The sequence below is a fragment of the Anser brachyrhynchus genome, assembly GCF_964034855.1.
Source record: "Anser brachyrhynchus genome assembly, chromosome: 2".
NCBI classification, from domain to species: Eukaryota; Metazoa; Chordata; class Aves; order Anseriformes; family Anatidae; genus Anser; species Anser brachyrhynchus.
The window spans coordinates 108,487,920-108,501,437 of NC_137695.1; the positions used below are offsets into that span (position 1 = coordinate 108,487,920).

Here is a 13,518-nt window from a genome sequence, read left to right on the forward strand (position 1 = left end):
TGCTTTCAATTATCTGCATTGTGGCTTCCCACTGTGCTGTCATATCACTGAGTATTATTCGCTGACTGGGCAGCACTGTCCCAACACGATATAGGATTAATGACTCCACATTGAGCACATGCACAACATTATATTTTGCAATAAGATCTCTACAAATTGTTTACGAAAAATCTGTAAGGACAAAACCGTGCGTACGGACAGAGTTGCATGTTCCATGTCAATAAGGGAGAAGAAGGAAGACCAGGTAATTAAGGACTAGCTTGTGGTACTGCACTTCTCCATATGTTAACTCCACAAATGTCCAGGAGACATGAGACTTTACGATGAGCCAAGAATGGTGGTTTCAGAACTGTGTCAGTCAGGAAGTGGGAGTTATACCTGCAGGTGGAATGTGGGAAATAAAAAATAATTCCAGGTAATTCAACATCTCACCATCCTCAGTTGCTAGAAAACAAGCTTAAGTTCTATGTTTTTAATTCTCACACTAAGATGTTTGTTGTTGCAAATGGATCATAATTATGTTTATGATTAAGTCATACCCTCTTTCTAGATTCACACGTCACTGATCAATGGCAGGCCTAGTGCTGATGATCCTTCAGAAAAGCTTTTGGAGTTTACCTCTGCACGATACATTCGCCTACGACTGCAGCGTATTAGAACTCTTAATGCTGACCTCATGACTCTCAGCCATCATGATCCTAAAGAACTAGATCCCATTGTTACCAGAAGGGTAAGATGATTGTTCAGAAACACTTCTCAGTGTGGCAGAATGGGAAAGCCTTTTCTGATCTCTTTGAGGAAGTACTTGATCCTTGCCATTCACAGAGTTGTTTTATAAGTTGTTAACTACTTTTTGCTTCCCTTTGACTTCATTAGCAAAAATACCTTGTCAGAGACAACTTCAAGAAATAATTTTAAAGATAATTTTGTTTCTTTTTTTTTTTTTTAAATTTTGTTTGCTCAAATGATTTAAGCTAGGAATGTCATTTCTAATTCTCTATCAAAAAAGAAAAAATAGGGTCTGGCTAATGAAAGTGTCACTTGAGGTAGCTCAATTTCAGTACATTTTCTCATATGTTTTCAGTGCTTTGATCCATAAAAAGAGTTATTTGTAAACCTTGCTATGGTGAATTTTGATGTCTGATAAGAGTTTTCTTCATTTTCTTTAAACCATTTTAATTTACTGTTTTCAAGCACAGAAATAATAATGCAAAACACCCAGAATTTTAACACTTAAGAGTTTTAAGTAATCTTTACACACTTGATATTGAAACTGGATTGGGTAGCTGGGTATAGAAGAGAAAAAGGAGCCTGGCTCTTAGCAGGCTTTGGTGGGTACTTTCAAGGCAGCCCCACTCTCATCTCCATCTAAGGTGCCTGTTCAGCTGCAGCATTTCAGAAGCACAAGATCTGGGTGTTCCGTTCGTTCCATCTGCCCCGTGGGGGAGTTGCTAGCACAGGGACTGCGTGCATGAGGATTAGGTGTCTGTTCCAGCTGTGCTTTGCTGGACGTAGGATAGCAGTTAACACAAAAGCTGAACAGGTGAGATATTCGTATGGAACAGGCTGGTAGATATTTAAGCCTTTCCATAATACTGTAATATCAAGAAATACACCCCAAAATGGAAGGCTTGAGATACAAACATGCAGTTTACTTGGGAAACAAGGGTGCTGAGGATAAGCATACCCATTGCCTTCATAACGTACACTGCTGTATAATCCAGGGCTTAGTACTAATTTACCCAGCAGGATTTAGTGCCGCTTTGCATGAACAGCTACACATCTTCATCTCCATAAGACATGGGTTTTACTGGAACAGAGTTCTCATGTCCTGATGTCTCACTTTGTGTCTCATCCATTGTGTAACCAATGACAACCAAGGTAGTCATTTCCAGCTTTCTGTATTCCATTTTTATTGTTTTTGAAGACTTTACATCCAGCTGTTGATACCAGTTTTATTGGTGTCTTGTATACAATCTTGCAAAAGGGCTGATGCAGAACTTTTCCAAGTGTTCAACAGCAGGTTTGTTTCTGTGTTTTGCTTCTTTTATTTATTTCTCTCTGTAGCATTTGGTTAGCATTAGTCTCTTGTTCAACTTCAAGCTGCACACAGCTGCTGTGAGCCATACAGAGTATAAGCTTTAAGAAAACAACAGAAAGGGGGGTGAAGCAGGGAATGCAATGAGCTTTTTCTGTACTAAGAAATACAGCTCTGCTTCTGGTCATCCTCCTACCTTTCTCAGTCTGGACCTCTTCTCTGTAGTTAAGGACTTATTGGTCATAAAATTTTTATTTATTTATTTATTTATTTTTAATCTTAAATCATGCTTATTATTGTAGTTTTTTTTCTTTAATGTTATAATAAAAATTTAAACAACTAAAAAATTAAATATTCAAAGAGGCTAGTTTGCTCCAGCTCCAAGATCCTTCAGCGAAATAACAGTCCATGGAGTCAGCAGGTCTGACCACCCAGGGCCACCTCCTCATCCTGAAGCAGATGACCGTAGGGTTTTTAGATCTGAGAGTCTTGACCTTTTTACTTAGAAGTGTGGTCAAAAAATATTTTTTTTCATTCCCCTGAAGTACTAGTACATACTTCCCAGGATACACACAGGCCAACCACGTTGATAGTGCAGCTGTAACTGAACCCAGATGGTCATTTCCTGCCTCTTCCTTGCCTTGAAAATTAAATCTTTTCCTTATGTATGTATGCGCTTTTGCTCACCACATTGCAATATTAATGGATTCTATTCTGCTGTATCACCAATTTTAAGCTAAAAGTTTGGATAGCCTAATACACTGCCTCAGAAAAGGAAGTGCACAAAGTGATTTTAAGGGAGGGTATAGTTCCCATTTTAGGAAAGCACACTTTTACTTCACAAACTGAAATTCAAATATAGCATTTTGTTATGCTGCATGGATTTTGTAGTGGAAAAAGCTTCTTTTACAAGCACATTTTGGCTACAGTTGGTGGTCTTTCCTGAAACTTAGGAATGGTGCGTTATTTAAAGTTAAAACTTAGTTGTTTTGTACCACCGAGGAAAAACATAGGAAAAAAAAAAAACAAATGGAAGGTTTCCCTCAGCTCAATGATCTGGACGACGGGATTGAGTGCACCCTCAGTAAGTTTGCAGATGACACCAAGTTGGGCGCAAGTGTTGATCTGCTTGAGGGTAGTAGGAGGGCTCTGCAGAGGGATCTGGATAGGCTGGACCAATGGGCCGAGGCCAACTGTATGAAGTTCAACAAGGCCAAGTGCTGGGTCCTGCACTTGGGTCACAACAACCCCATGCAACACTACAGGCTGGGAGATGAGTGGTTAGAAAGCTGCTTGTCAGAAAGGTACCCGGGAGTATTGGTTGACGGCCAGCTGAATGAGCCAGCAGTGTGCTCAGGGGGCCAAGAAGGCCAACGGCATCCTGGCTTGTATCAGGAATAGTGCAGGCAGCAGGACCAGGGAAGTGATTGTCCCTCTGTAATCAGCTCTGGTGAGGCCACACCTCAAATATTGTTTTCAGTTTTGGACCTCTCACTGCAAGGACATTGAGGTGCTGGAGCATGTCCAAAGAAGAGCAACAAAGGTGGTGAAGGGTCTAGAAAACAAGTCTTACAAGGAGCAGCCGAGGGAGCTGGGGATATTTAGGCTGGAGAACAGGAAGTTCAGGGGAGACCTTACTGTGCTCTATTGTTACCCTAAAGGAGGCTATAGCAAGGTGGGAATTGGGCTCTTTTCCCAAGCACCAAGCGATAAGATAAGGAAATGGCCTTTAGTTGCGCCAGGAGAGGTTTAGGTAGGTTATTAGGAAATTATTTTCACTAAAAGGGTTATGAAGTATTGGAACAGGCTGTCCAGGGAAGTAGTTGAGTTACCATCCCTGGAGGTCTTCAAAAAAACATGTAGATGTAGAGCTTAGCGACATGGTTTAATGGTGGACCTGGCAGTGCTAGGTTAAAGGTTGGACCAGATGATCTTAGAGGACTTTTCCAACATAAATTACTCTGTGATGCTATTCTATTGTTCTAAGTGACAGAAATTCATAGTATTTCCTTGACATATTTTAAGTCACAAAATAATAGAATGCTGGCATTTTATTATGTAGGAGGGAAGATATATATACAGAGAGAGATGTCTTTTAATCATTCTTTTCATTCTTTTTTCATCTTTAATTTTTGTAGTACTACTACTCAATAAAGGACATCTCTGTTGGTGGCATGTGTATTTGTTATGGCCATGCTCGAAGCTGCCCCTTGGATGAAATCACAAAGGTATTCTTTGATCTCATTGATCTATTTTTACAGAACAACTTATCCAATTTAGACAGGGCTTTGCCTAAGGAGAATGGGAAAGAGAAGGCTAAAGTACTACATAATGCATATAAATTATTTGCTATAATTTTCTTCCTTTTCTTTGTAATCTTATCTGGGTCTCTGGTAATGTAACTTTTTTGAAGGGAATTCTTACTTTGGCATTAAAATTAAACAACTTGAAGGGCATTACAAGCAATAGTCTGAGTTGCAAAAGGAGGAGTTTCACTGTTGTAGAAAAGCTACTCCCCAGTAATTGATGTAGTGTGGTTGAGTAGTCTAGTGCTAATTGATCAGTATTTATGAGTGTTGACATTTTTTGGAATAAATCAGATATTAGGCAGACTTATGAGAACATTGAGTAAATTATCCATTTAAAAAATATTTAAAGAAAATGTTGTGTTTTCTTCTGTTTCCTAGAAATTGCAGTGCCAGTGTGAGCACAACACATGTGGAGAGAGCTGTAACAAATGTTGTCCCGGGTACCATCAGAAGCCATGGAGACCAGGAACCATTTCTGCAGGGAACAAATGTGAGAGTAAGTATGCACTAAGGCTTAAATAATTTCATAAAGGCTTATTACACTCTTGTTTGAGGTTGCTTTTCATACAGATCTACACTGATTCCCCCAAATATCCCCAAACTACTAACTGTCTTCATGGAGTAGGAGGCCTACTTAAAACCTTAACTATTTAGATGATTTTAAATATTCTGTCTAATGTGACTGCCTGGCTAATGGAAGTGTCATGCAGCAAAACTTTCAGAAAGGATGAGACAAAAGAGACTTGGGGATTTATTATACTCCTGTAAAAACTAGCAGATTTTCATCAATCACTTTGTTAGCTACTTGAAATGCAATCTTCTTACTTGATAATAAATTTTGTCAGATAAAAAAACCAAAACACTTTGTTCTGATAACAAATCTTTTGAAAGAAAATCCTTGCTGGCCAATTACATTCCAGATTAGTTGATAGATTGACTTAGGCTGTGACAGTAGTTCAGCACAGATGACTGTCTCTAGGGCTAGCTAGTGTATTTTCCCTCTTCACACAACTAATGCTGGGCACAAGTTGCAGCCAATTAAGAACATACTAGATATACTTTTCCATTTGCAACTATGAATTTTCTTTTTAGTAGAAGTCTTTACACAATTTTCAATGCCACTGTTTGGAAAAGAAGTGTTTGTTTGGACTGAAAAGTATATTCTAACCGAAATCAAATGTATACTTACGTATCGGCACTGTTGACTTCTTAGACTTTTGTCTACAATACAAATAAGAGATGAATCAGGCAGATTTCCTTCTATAATACAGAGGACAGAAGATATAAGAGCAGCTAAAAGTAATAGCACACATCGCTATTGACATCACTCCTGAGAGGAGTGTGATCTGTGGAATACTGTTAAGAAGGGTGCTATTGAAGTGGTGACAGTGTTTTTGAAACGTGCTTACTTGCTAAGAAATTGAGTGTATTTGAGACTGCTGATGCATACAGCATGGTTAATGGAAAAAAAAATCACACATTTGAGATGAATTGATATGTTCTTCTACTTACAATTTCCTCTTTGAAAAGTGTCAGTGTTGTAGAAACTGTAATGTAATGTAAATTTTAAAAAAAGTGAATTTCTTTTCTATTTCTTCTTAGAGTGCAACTGTCATAACAAAGCAGAAGATTGTTATTACAACCAGAGTATTGCAGATCAGAAAAGGAGCATGGATATTCATGGCCAGTATATAGGAGGTGGTGTCTGTTTAAACTGTACTCAACATACTACTGGGATCAACTGTGAAATGTGTGCTGATGGATATTTTAGACCACACAAAGTAAGATTTGGAATATACCATTTTAACGTTCTTTGTACATTCATACATGTATTGTTATCCACTGTAGAATAACTAAAAACTGTACAGGATTTTTTTTATAAATCACATACCACCACAGCTTTCAGAGAAAAGCATAAAACGCTTGTCCAGTTGTGTGGAATGGCAGGTCTAATTGCTCTAAAAGAAGCTGTTGGAGAAGAAAAGAATAAGTAAATATGTTTTCCTAGTGTGGAAATATAGATGTGATAGGAAAACCATTTCTCCTGTGGATAAAGCTCTAAATGTGCCAGCACTGAAGATCTGATGTCTTCAGAAGTGCTAAAATTATGTACTGTCCTATACCAGCCCATTTCAATCAGTGTTTAAAAAGACCATCACATGGTTCTAAGGTCAGACTCTGACTCATGAGATACTGCAACAAAAATTCTTCTTCTTGACATGTTTATTGTAGAACATGTGGTCTATATGAGCCTGTCTACTTCCCAGTTTATTGACAAGTGTCCTTCTTTAAAAAAAATGACCTAAATGTCTCCACAAAAGACATTTTTTAATATATGAGTAACAGAATGTGAAGTTCTTGCAGTGTTAGAGGTGTCTGCATAAAGAAAGGTAGCGAATTAAATTTCTGCCCCACAAGGTCTTGCTTCAGCAGGTTCATACATATTTTCAAAAGCCCATGCTTTAGAAAGCTAGCATAAAGAGGTGCAGAGAGCAAGGGTGAGTGGTAGGAGTGTGGTTAGACAGCAGGTACAGTTCATCCAAAGGAGAATTAAACCTGAGTGTGAGATTCTCTAATTCACTTGTTTTAAGAAGCACTGAAATATTCAATTTGTGGCCAATATATATGTATCCAGAGGTCATTACTGATTTGCTTTACATCTGAAGTACTCAAAAGAAAACTTTAGGTTTCCCTTATGGAAAAGAAAATCCTTTCCATAAGTTACATTGCCTTATATTTCGAAGTTGTATAGATCATGAAGTTAGAATGAATCTTCATGAATATCTGTCCACCCATTGAATACAGAGCCAAGGATTTTTTTCATTTTCTTCTTCTTTGAACTAGAGTATCTTTGCAAAAAGCGTCCATTCTTGTCTTAAACATTTCCATAATCTTTGGCAAACCATCACAGTGGTTAACTGCTGTCACACTAAAAGATATATATTTAGGCTGAATGTGTCAAGCTTCAACTTCCAGCCATTAGAGTTACTGTACCTTTGCCTGTGCTATTGAAGACCAAATTTTGTTCCTGCATTTTTTTTCCTAGACTGCAATCTCCCCATCTTCTGTTTGCTAAAATTAAACAGATTGAGTCCCCTGATCTGTTGCTGTATACCAGTTTTTCTAGTCTTCATTTGTGCTAGTTCCAGCAATCCCAGACAAGAAACAGAAGTAACTTTATTTTTCAAGTTAATAACTTGAGAATGTGACAGAGAACATTTGTCTCATAGGTTTCTCCCTATGATGATCACCCCTGCTATCCCTGTGGCTGTGACCCATTTGGATCTTTGAGTTCTGACTGTGTTAAAGACGAGCACCATTCTGACTCACAGCTTGGTAAGGCAACAGGAAATATCTCCTCTCTAAACTTAAAATCTGGCTAATGTGTCTGGGCTGCGAAATATGAGGGAACTGTTTCTTGTTGTGAATGGCTGCCAGTTAGGTACCATTTCAGAACAACGGTGAATATTTAGAAAAGTGAGGTGAAAGATGTGTCAGGTCCCTGAATGTGGTCTTGTGTGAGAGATGGAAGGCTCTGACTATGTAAAGCAATATGAAGGATTGAGATCTAATATTGTTGTTCATGAATGCTGTTATAGCTGTCATAAAATCCATTCTGCTGCAGTCTCTGTGCATCTGGTACTCTGAACACAAAAAAATAAATGGTGAGACTGACATTATGTCAAGCGTCTGTGTGGAATTAACATGGAATAAAATAAAAAAGGGATGTTAAATTACTTGCGTGGTCTGAGACATCTTGAACCCAGCTTACTGCCTGCTCTTATTTGTTTATCAATTTTTGCTTTTCAAGGGATGTGGCCAGGTCAATGTCAATGCAGAGAAGGTTACACAGGAGAAAAATGTGACCGTTGTGCATTTGGGTATCGAGGCTACCCAAACTGCCTGCGTTGTAACTGCAGCCTAATTGGCAGCATTAATGAAGATCCATGCACAGAACCTTGTCTTTGCAAAGTGAGTATTAAAGTGATAATTTTTGCTTAAAAGGGAATCTGTGGATTAAATTTGTGATTTTTTCTTTTTTTTTTTAATAAGGAGAATTTATTCATTAACTAGAGATCTCTTCTTTTATAACAAGTGACTTGGTGTCATAACTAGAACTCAGTAACTAGAACTTAAAATGACTATTCTCTGAACTGAAAATATTGTAAATTAAGTTGAACAGTTCTGTATGATATTTAGTGCTCTGTATGTTACTCTATAAAAAATGGGCCAGACTGACATTAAAATCAAATACTAATTGCACATGTGAGTGTGAGAGAATCACAGGGAGACTGACAGTGTGCCTAGCTGGGTTTAGTTTTAGGGATGAGCTGATGTTTCTCTTAAAAGACACTGATGACATGTAAAGAAAGGATGCGTTTATAAAATCTGCTTTGTGTGAAGTAACAATATGCATTTGGAAGGAATAATTATTGGAACAGTTAAATTAGACTGACAAATGAAATATGAGTTAATTATTTGATTACGAAATATGAACCATCAACAATTTTAACAAAAAAGATTTGCCACTACCTCTTTCATTTTTGGTAAATACCCAACCCTTTTGATATATCTTGCAGCTGTAGATTCTGTTGAACTTCGTTACCAAGCTGTGTGGCAATATTTAAAGAAGTTACACACAATTTTCTGAACCGAATGTTAGCTAGTAGCTTATGTATTTGTTGCCAAATATGACAGTGAACAGGAGCCAGAAAAACATGGTTTGTTTGACAGTTTTTCTGAAACTGCTTAGTTCTCTTGCATGAGTTATCTGATCCAAAATATCAAGTGTATAAATAACCAGAGTCTGGATGAAAGAAATAGTTCCAATGGCCAATTTAAATGAGAAAAAAAAAAGATACAACCATTTTGCCTGATTCTGAACTACAGTAACACTGTTTTAGCCGATGTGGCTTACTGGTTAAAATTTTGGTATAAACTGGATGAAAAACTGTCCCCTTTCAATACTGTCATGGGCATGACCATGGCACACATTTTTTATGCCGGATCATTGAGAGTGTCACTAGCCATCAGCCCACTTATATTGTGTGCTCCAAATTTTAAATGAAAGAGACAGAATTCCTAATTTCTATGCCTATGTCAACCCTGTGAACACAGTAATGCAAACTTACTTTTATACTCAGAATTTCATGTTTGATCATTTGTGAAACACAGCTGTTGGATTCTAATACTCTGACCAAATTCTTTTAGATATTCCACATGTGGAGAGGGAAATGTTTCACATCAAAATAAAATTTAAAATATTTGATGTTACATTGACTATCGATTTAGAAGAGCAATGTATGGAATTCACTCTACAAGTGCAATACAGCAATTGTAATACACAGTTAGATCACAGTACAAACGCGATTCCCATTACTGGTCTTTATATACCCACCATCACAGCATTGGGCCTCCCCAGTTAACAGGGAGGAACGCATGGGTTGAAGCCAGCTCAGGCCTGTTGCTCTCTTCAAAATTCTTTTGCTGTTTGTCTTTTTTCTTTTTTTTTTTTTTAATTTTTTAATACTTTGAGCAACATACTCACACCTAAACCCACACACTATGCTCATCTGGAGAATTCAGGGAAACATTCACACTTCTAAAATGAACTCAGGAATAAACATTTACATCACTAGATGACTGTTGATAGTTGTTTATCTAAAACAAAGGCCACCCTCCAGTCCCCATTTTGATGAGATAGTCAGCTTATTTGCAACAGCTGTAGTCAGTAACACCCTTCATTATTCCCTGAGCTTCATAGGCACTTTGCTCTTGCCCATATGCACTGAGCCTCCCTCCACTGTAGGGTTTTAATCACAGTCACAGCCTATTCCTGTGGTTTTCCTCAGTCACAACAGCTCCTGAGGTCTAGTCATTGGGGTATGATAATGGGTTTTCATTAAGAAATAAATGATAATTTCTTCCAATGTTACAGAGATAAAATGAAATGTGTGATCGAAGTATACTCTGAAGACAGAAATGAGGAAGCATACAATAATTATTTCTGTAAAAATCCAAAATTTTAAAATCTCATTATTTCAGGAGGCCCTTTACGTGGGATTTTCTGTAAATTTAAAGATTAACAAATAGCATCCTCAGCCTTTGTATAAGAGGTGGGGATCATCTAGATTTTTTGTATAATTTGCAGAAATTGTATGTATTTTATGTACAGAAATATATAACCTACCTGTTTAGAGAGGTCTTCAATAAACTTGATATGCCAAACACTGGTCGACAAGAGGAGACTGTTGGTAGTGTTTAAATTTCTCTCTGGTAGGCTTGAAATTTGCTCCATTGAACCCAATCTAAGGCTGGAACTGGGAGTGGTTCTCTGGGTGAAGTGGAAGGATGTTAGCCTGGTAACTGCTTCTGAAATCAGAATTTGGTCTGCACGCTTTGCATTTCAAATTACACTGCAGAGCTCATACAGGCCTTCTCAAAACAGCGAGGCAGATATGCTTCACTGTGTGCCCTGCAGTCCTGGCGTCCTAATCATCTGTATCGGGGAACTTTGTGGGGTGCTCTGTAAAGTCTTCTTTGCCTTTGCAGTGGGGTTTTCTCACTGTGGAAACCAACGGCTGAGGTGGAGGAGTGATATGTACTCAGGTCTTGCCTTGATACAACAGGACATGGTCAGAGACTTGTGCCTGCCAGCAGGAGGTGTTCTGAATCTCACTGTGTAGAAATGCCCACTGAGATCTACTTACACAAATTTGTGGGTATTTACTGAATATTTTTGTCTATTTACTGAATATTTTCTTTACTTGTTTGCATCTTAGCAACATTTATTTAAACTTTTGGAATAAATAAATACATAATGCCTGTACAGATTTTACAAGAAAAAAGTTGGACGCCCCCCTGCCCCCCCCCCCAATACTACACTGAAAGAGGTATGTAGCAGTGTGCTGTGAACTACCCAGCTTGCTTAGTAAGGAGGCAGCAGGCCAGTGCTAGGAGCTAAAGGAGTAGCATAAATGTATGTGGAACTCCTCTAGGATGAGGTGGCGGTGGTGGGTACAAGTATTAATAGGTGGTTGAGGAACTGTTGTCTTGAAACTGGCTGTGGTAGCTCCAGGAGCCAGCCTTAGAGGCAAGGCCTCTTGATTTGGTAAAGATGGGAGCTCCATGCCCAGAGTAAGCTATAAATTCAAGCTACCAGAGAAGCAGACTGGCAAACTGGCAGAAGCTTTTCAAACCCTTCCCATGTGCTGAAGTTTCATTGCAACAGAACCTTTACCAGGGTATATTTTGATTTTGATGAACTGGCAAATTCTAATGAATTTTTCCAATCAGTTTTCATTTTAAGCTCTGAATCTTATTCAATAAGCCTGCTGGGCTGAAATCTGTTTTCTTTTAGAACCTTCTGAATGCTGTTATGCCTAAATCCTATCTAATCCACTGTATTTGGTGCCATAATAATACTGATGTGAAACAAATGTTATGTGCCATTGACAGGAAAATGTAGAAGGTGAAAACTGTGACCTCTGTAGACCTGGATTCTACAACCTGCAAGAAAGAAATCCTCAGGGCTGCACAGAGTGTTTCTGCTTTGGAGTTTCTGATGTCTGTGACAGCCTAACATGGCCCATCAGTCAGGTATTATATGTTACCTCCATGACCTAATATTCTTTCCTCAGGCAGCTGCAAAACATACTGTATTTCTCTTTGACATACACCCAAGTTAATTCTAAATTCTGGCATATGTTTTCGTACAGAGGAATAGACTTTCAATATCATTTGGCAGCTCTGAGGTGGTCAACATGCCTTCTCAGTGCAGGCTTTGGCCCCGCTGGTTTGCAGTAATACCAGAAGCGTTGGCTAGCAGAGTCTGTGATTAAAGAAAAAAATAATATATATATATATATACACACATATATTTGTTTTCTGACCTCATGCTGTTAAAATTTCCTTGTGTATTGAAGACATTATGCTAATTTTGTTGGGAAGATGAAAATTGAACTTGCTGTGTTTGTATTCCTGTCTCTTGCAGGGACCGAGACAGTCCTAGTCTCATCATATGATGAAGTGTCCCATTTGTGTGTATTGGACTGGGTTAATAAAAGTGTTATAGATTCACCAGTTCAAATGAATATCTAGGGATCAGTTAATTTTAGTGACTGCTTTTTCAGTGACACCAGGCTCTGACTCTGTTAATTTCTTGCATTATTTCTTGCAGGTAACACACATGACTGGATGGCTTGTTACTGATCTGTATAACGCAAGGGGTGTGCAACCTCAGCAAAGTCAATTGGATGGCCCCCATCAAATAAGCATCAACAACACTGAGGCTGTGAAAGTGCTGAAACATACTTACTATTGGTCAGCACCTGAGCCATATTTAGGAAATAAAGTGAGTTCTTAGAGTTAAAACAATTCATTTCCCTATTTTAATCATACTGTATTGCTCTAATATTTTTTTTGTACATAAACAGTATATATATTTCTGCTTACCAAAATATTTACTTACTGGGATGCTAATATACCTTAAATTCACCTCTGTGTCCCTAGAACTCTATTTTTACATCTTTCCTGTATGACATAAAGTTTTGTCTTTCAGTTTAATGCTTTCTTACTGTGCACTGAAACCTTCACAGTTGCTTTGTCTGCTCTTTGATGAGCTCATGGAAAGTAATTAGAATATGAATATGTTTGGAATATATACACAACTTCCGTAATTACAAAGTGCACATAAAACTTGGTATTACCAGACTTCTCAACCTGTCTCTGTTCTTCAAATTGTAGTGTTCCTGGCTAGATGTCCCCAGTTTTTCCCCTTCTTGCTCTCTCTTTGATCTCACTCTTCTCCCCAGTTTCTTCTCAGCCTATCTTTGATGACACAATATAATCTCCCTCTTTTTCTTGACTGTTACTAGCTTTCTTGCTCACATTCCCTATACGCATGGCTCCCAACCCAAACCTGATGCCCTTCACATCTTGTTCGATACAGTTGACAGGACCATTATATTCTTCTTGCTCATCTTCCATTTCAAATTTATTAGTTTCCAACTGACTGGTCTTAATTTTTGCCCTGGTCTTAAGTTTTGTGAGCTCTGAGTCCCTTTTTATTTTATTTTATTTTATTTTATTTTAATTTTATTTTATCCAAGAGAATCATGGAATAATTGAGAAGAGACATGGAGGTCATCTTGTCTAATCCCTCATCTCAAG

At 38.0% G+C, this 13,518-nt stretch overlaps 1 protein-coding gene across 3 annotated transcripts in view; it reads left to right on the forward strand.

Moving 5' to 3' along the window:
- LAMA1 (laminin subunit alpha 1) overlaps window positions 1-13,518 on the forward strand; it is a 108,021-nt gene that overhangs the window by 33,295 nt on the left and 61,208 nt on the right. Inside the window, exons 5-12 of one of the 3 annotated variants that reach the window (XM_080579362.1) lie at window positions 551-730; window positions 4,177-4,266; window positions 4,726-4,843; window positions 5,950-6,128; window positions 7,578-7,683; window positions 8,159-8,319; window positions 11,806-11,946; window positions 12,527-12,700. In XM_080579362.1, the coding sequence (XP_080435488.1) occupies window positions 551-730; window positions 4,177-4,266; window positions 4,726-4,843; window positions 5,950-6,128; window positions 7,578-7,683; window positions 8,159-8,319; window positions 11,806-11,946; window positions 12,527-12,700 (1,149 nt within the window). Of the gene's footprint in view, window positions 1-550; window positions 731-4,176; window positions 4,267-4,725; window positions 4,844-5,949; window positions 6,129-7,577; window positions 7,684-8,158; window positions 8,320-10,085; window positions 10,231-11,446; window positions 11,592-11,805; window positions 11,947-12,526; window positions 12,701-13,518 lie in introns of those variants that run through there. The other 2 variants (XM_080579363.1, XM_080579364.1) reach the window with 2 other exon arrangements.